The sequence below is a fragment of the Trematomus bernacchii genome, unplaced genomic scaffold (assembly GCF_902827165.1).
Source record: "Trematomus bernacchii unplaced genomic scaffold, fTreBer1.1, whole genome shotgun sequence".
Lineage (NCBI taxonomy): Eukaryota > Metazoa > Chordata > Actinopteri > Perciformes > Nototheniidae > Trematomus > Trematomus bernacchii.
In genome coordinates this window covers 24996059-25001547 of record NW_022987739.1, presented here as the reverse complement: position 1 = coordinate 25001547, position 5489 = coordinate 24996059, and the positions used below count along the sequence as shown (strand labels likewise).

General features: G+C 39.8%; 1 protein-coding gene across 1 annotated transcript; it reads left to right on the top strand.

Annotated features, from left to right (window-relative positions):
- Positions 1-234: 234 nt before the first annotated feature.
- LOC117495510 (aquaporin-4-like) lies at positions 235-3400 on the top strand. Its single transcript, XM_034146787.1, is given in 6 exon segments — positions 235-618; positions 1768-1932; positions 2497-2523; positions 2525-2573; positions 3265-3306; positions 3309-3400. Coding segments are annotated over 6 exon segments (759 nt in total).
- The last annotated feature ends 2089 nt before the right edge of the window (positions 3401-5489 follow it).

Genomic DNA, 5489 nt, shown 5'->3' with positions numbered 1-5489 from the left:
CTATGGCAGTGACTAACGCTAAAGTGACACAACCCCCAAGCGGTTGTATTAATAGTCCTTTCTACTTTGTGATTATGGCTGTTTCTCCATTTGGTGGTAAGAACCCCTCTCATACCTTGGTGTCTCTTATTGATTTCTGGCCTTCCTGTCCTGCCTTTCAGGAGGTGTTGTTTCCCCTGCAGCACACCACGCTGTCACTTCCAGCCTCCATCTTGCTGCTCTCGAGACAAAGCCATGACTGCCTTCAAGGACATCTGGACTCAGGAGTTCTGGCGCTGCGTCAGTGCTGAGTTCTTCGCTATGCTGCTCTTCGTTCTGCTCGGCCTCGGGTCAACCATCAATTGGGGGGCTATCGCGGAGGACCCCCGTCCCGCTGACCTAGTGCTCATCTCGCTCTGCTTTGGCCTGAGTATCGCCACCATGGTTCAGTGCTTCGGCCACATCAGCGGGGCTCACATTAACCCAGCGGTCACAGCAGCCATGGTGGTGACCAGGAAGATCAGTCTGTCTAAAGCTATCTTCTACATACTGGCCCAGTGTTTGGGGTCCATTGTGGGGGCCGCCATTCTGTACGGCATCACTCCAGCCTCTGTCAGGGGCGGCATGGGGGTCACCACGGTTTGTACTTTTTATTTATTTAAGCGATGACTAACAATGAACTGCTCATTTCAAGCTCATGTTATCACCTATGTTTATATTAGTAGAAGTTTGGCATATCATACAGTATTTTTATTGGGTATTTGACAGATACTCCATATAATTATGTACTGTATATTTATTTTACTGTTTTGTTCCCGTTTTCTGTTTTCATAATTTGATTTCTATATATTTGATCTATTTTGTATATTTTATTTGATATTTGTGTGTTTATTTCTACTGTTGATATGTATTATATATTATTTATTCTTATTTCATTTTTTAACATGGTGCGATGACAAAAGAAAATCCCAAATTGGGATCAATTAAAGTGGACCTATCATGCTATATTTGAATAATATAGTGTAGGACCATACCTATATAAGGCATATTTATTACTTTTTTTTTTTTCAAAATACCAAACAGATCATGCATTTTAGCCATGCCTCATTTTGCTCAATTTGACAATTTTCTAGCTCTGTTTTAGCAAGGGCTGATTCTGTGAGAACAGCACCATCTACAGGCCTTGGCATATGTTACTACAGCGTCTCCAGCGCTTTCGAAACGGCAATGGCCGTGGCTGTCTCCTCCTGATGGTGGAGTTGGCCCAATAGCCGTAGCGCAACTGTCCTGACGTCAGGACAGTGTTCAAATCTGGATCAGTTTTATCAGATCCGTTGCAGCCCCTTTTTTAGAGATTTGGGTATGGAGGAAAATAGAGAGGGTTGTGTTTTCTGACACTTGGTTCTGGAACACCGGGGTCACATATTCATGTATAAAAGACGTACAAAAGTGCATTTGCATGATAGGCCCCTTTAAGTAAAATAATGTAAATTAATCAATTCCTCACTCAGAGGGAATATTTACTATCCTACAAATCATAATACTTGACTTTTTTCCTAAATACGGGTTTCCTAAAATTAATTGACAATTATTCTTGATAATCTGGTATATTACAGCATCAAGTCTATTTAAAAAAATCCAGAAAGATATTTATCATACAAAAAACTGCAATGAAGGCAGATTGCAATGTGTTCTACATGTCTTATATCATGTTACGGAGCTCATTTAAAAGGTAAAAAGGGGTGTTGTATTTATATATCAATGATGATTGATGTGTTTCCAAAACAGGTGCATACAAGCATCTCCGTGGGCAGCGCATTGGTTGTGGAACTCTTCATCACCTTTCAGCTGGTCTTCACTGTGTTTGCTACCTGCGACCACAAACGCAACGACCTAAAGGGTTCTTCTTCTCTGGCTATCGGCCTGTCTGTGGTTATTGGTCACCTGTTTGCTGTGAGTACACAACACTCACCCCAATTTGTTACTTGTAAGAAGATTGAGAGATAGCGATAGACATAATAACCTAGGAAGCAATAGGACGCCACATTGTAGCTTAGATTGCGTTATAAACAACACGTTTCACAGCTTCATTTTTGTAATGACTTGTGTTAATACAAATGACAGGGGAGGTAATATTGTAATAGACATGGGAAATAAGGAGATAACATCCTTTTAAAGCTAATAGCTAATAGGCTCATTGCTTTTTTTGTTAGAACATTCAGCTATAGATTAAACGCAATGATTGATACCGATTATCAGCTCAGAATAGTTCTGCTTTTGGCTTCTGAATCTGATTTATGACTAAAGGATTTTGTCAAAATAAGAAATAAATGAATAATTTAAAACAGAAATAATTCAATTTATTTGGAACAGCATCAAAGGAGGTTGAGGACTCCTATGGCATACTAAATATAAATGTTTGATTACTGGACAGGCACTAATATAATCCTGCCCATAAATGCATCAGATCAGAGGAAAAACGTATTCTGGAACACATTGGTTGGGTTGTTTCCTCAGATTCCCTACACTGGAGCCAGTATGAACCCCCGCACGGACCTTTGGCCCAGCCATGGTCACATGGAGCTGGGATCACCATCTGGGGTAACTAATACTTTATTTTGTATCAATATACTGTACATAAACATCATTGGGTATGCACGTGTTTTTTTTCCATACAGAAATACTAATACTTTGAATCCATCTAACTACACAACGTAAATTGTGTGAAGCTTTTCCAAAAGCTGACACTGTGTGCTGAGGATTAGTAAAATGTAATTGAATATTGTCTATTTTTTAGACAGTACTGTGTCATTGTGTGTTGTCATAATAGTAGAAATTAAGCATATCAGACCATTTCCAATTTACTTCCAGTGTAAGCCCCGCCCACTTTAGTTGTGACCTGAATAGAGAATCGTTGTTCAGATACACTAATATGTGCCAATTGCTGTCGGTTAGTTAGTAAGTGGTTAGTTGTTTAGTTTAGTTGTTTAGTTAGTGTTTAGTTAATTAATTGTTTAGTTAGTTGTTTAGTTAGTCAGTTAGTTAATCTGTTAGTTAGTTATTAATTGTTAATTGGAACGTAATTCATTGTTATTATGATAATAATGAAAACTACTGGTTTGTCTGAATAAGTGAAGTTCACATGTGTCACAATGTTAAATGTTCTGTGTTTTTCGCCTGTGTGTGTGCGTGTGCGTGTGCGTGTGCGTGTGCGTGTGTGTGGCGGTGTGTGTGTGTGTGTGTTGTGTGTGTGTGTGTGTGTGTGCGTGTGTGTGTGTGTTTTACAGGTGTACTGGGTGGGGTCCAAACCTGGTGGGACTCTGGCTGCAGCCTGTATGTATACATGTTCTGTCCAGACCCGGAGATGAAGACAAATTACTCTGAGGACCTTCGTCCACACTCCCCCTCCACCCTACTCTGACTCTGCCACTAAGCTCCGGCACGGATCAGTCACAGCCCAGGAGCCTCTGTTCACCGTCATGGATGTGGATGAGAGCCGAGAGAAATGAGCTGAAGAGGGAGGTGCCGGGAGAGAGGTGTTGTCTCTGTGTGACTAAAAGGAAACACAGCACTGATCAACCTCTGAAGGAGACGGGACTTCCTGTAGAGTGGCACAGCAAACTCTAATGCATTACAGAAATGTGGACAGCTTGCATTCCACATGATACACAATTTGCTCTTTGTTCACCATTTGGTTGGGCGCAGAGCTTGTGGCTGAAACAGCCAGATACGTTTATTTTCTACACTCTAAAAACTAATTCAGTGGCTTTGTAAAATATCACAATATAAAAAGCTATTACTACCTTAATAAAATCTCTAAATATCATCAAAGTAATTGTTTGAGTGGAGATACCAAAAGAATGCCTAAAATCCAACAGTTAATTTTTTCTTAAATTATTACTACTATTTAAGTTGATTACACGAAAATAAATGAGAATTTGACTAACAAAATATATTTTTAAGATATCCTTAATATCTTTGATACATTTCAATCAAAATATTTGATATTTGGCAAATATTACTGATCAGTTTCAGGAACTGCAATTATTACTAATTCCAAATCAATATTCTTTATCTTTAACAAAAAATTATGACATTTAGTAAATTACACTAACAATCGCGCGCAAATACAGTGTGCTCATGGGAAATCTACTTTTCTATCTGCGCCACATGTGGCCACAAGAAAGGAAATACCATGACGAGAACCACCAGTAAAAACTCCCAGCAAATCCTGGTAAGTAGCCAGCTAGCAAAAGTTAAGGAAATATTGACCCTGTTCTTTGTGCATATACAACTTTATAAGGTGTAATTATCTAAATATGGTCACACTTGCAGCCATGCTTTCGTAGGTTATAGCTAGTTTCTCTGTCCGCTTCTTAACACAGCACACAGAATAGCAGAGGTGGACACATGTCAACCAGATGAAGTGAAGCTAACGTTTTACTCAAGTAAAAAGTAGAAACATTTGTCGCGTTACACCAAAAAGAGCCGTAAACTCAAATTAGTTCATGAGAACCTTTTTACCCCCCTTTTCCGTCCCCTGCTAGAGAGCAGGTACTTTCGTGGGATGGGCGGATTGCAAACCACGCCCCATAAAAACTCCAAAAACGTTTTGTGAAGCCGCCATTTATTATCCTCGCATTAGCATTATGAGCATTAGCATTAGCCCAGCACACAACGCAGAGAGACTAACTTATGGCAACACAAAAGAAAAACATGGGAGCGGTGGAGATGAGGAGGTGTCGGCGTTCTGGCAATTTACTCGGAAGGCTTCAGTAGAAGCTGCTGGGAGTCCCAGCTGCTTCTACTGAAGCCAGTCCCCAACACCGGGGGACTTCCGGCTGGGGACTTCGGGCGGCAGTATACGCCGTGAAGTTGTTTGCGGCCTGCCAGTAAACCCAAAGCAGAAGAAGAAGAAGTGACGTCAGCGGCTTCATTTGCTTAATCCTCCCCCAGGGACTTATTCCGGTGTGAACGCGATCTGTACTTAGTTTCCAGTGGCGTTTTTATATGTACAAAAGTGGTGGGGCACAAAAAAACTTAGATGTCTATAGCTTCTGCAGTGACGTGCAGTGAGGTTCATGGCTGGTGAGGCACTGGCACTGACTCTTCAGGTTTACAAATATTATATTTTGACCTAAACCAAAATATAATATTATTTTCAAAGCTTTTTTTGTCTGATGCTTTCGATTAATTTTAAACAGACAGTTCAACAAAAGGATACCCAAAAATGTAATTTTATCATTTAAATATTGAATTGTTCTCTCTTAGTAAGATCCCATTTTCAATAAAATTGCGGTCTTACCTTGACTTGAAGATGAAGTCACATTTGCCTATCCTTCTGGACAAACATTTCTATTACTTTTTTGTAAAAAGTCCTCCTTGTAGTTTTCAAAAGTCCTATCAAAATCTAATCGTAGATTGTATGATGAAAAAAAATATAAAAGTAGGGTAGACATGTGGATATTATCCGGCTGAACAAAACGTGCATTTATCTAACAGGTACGTTT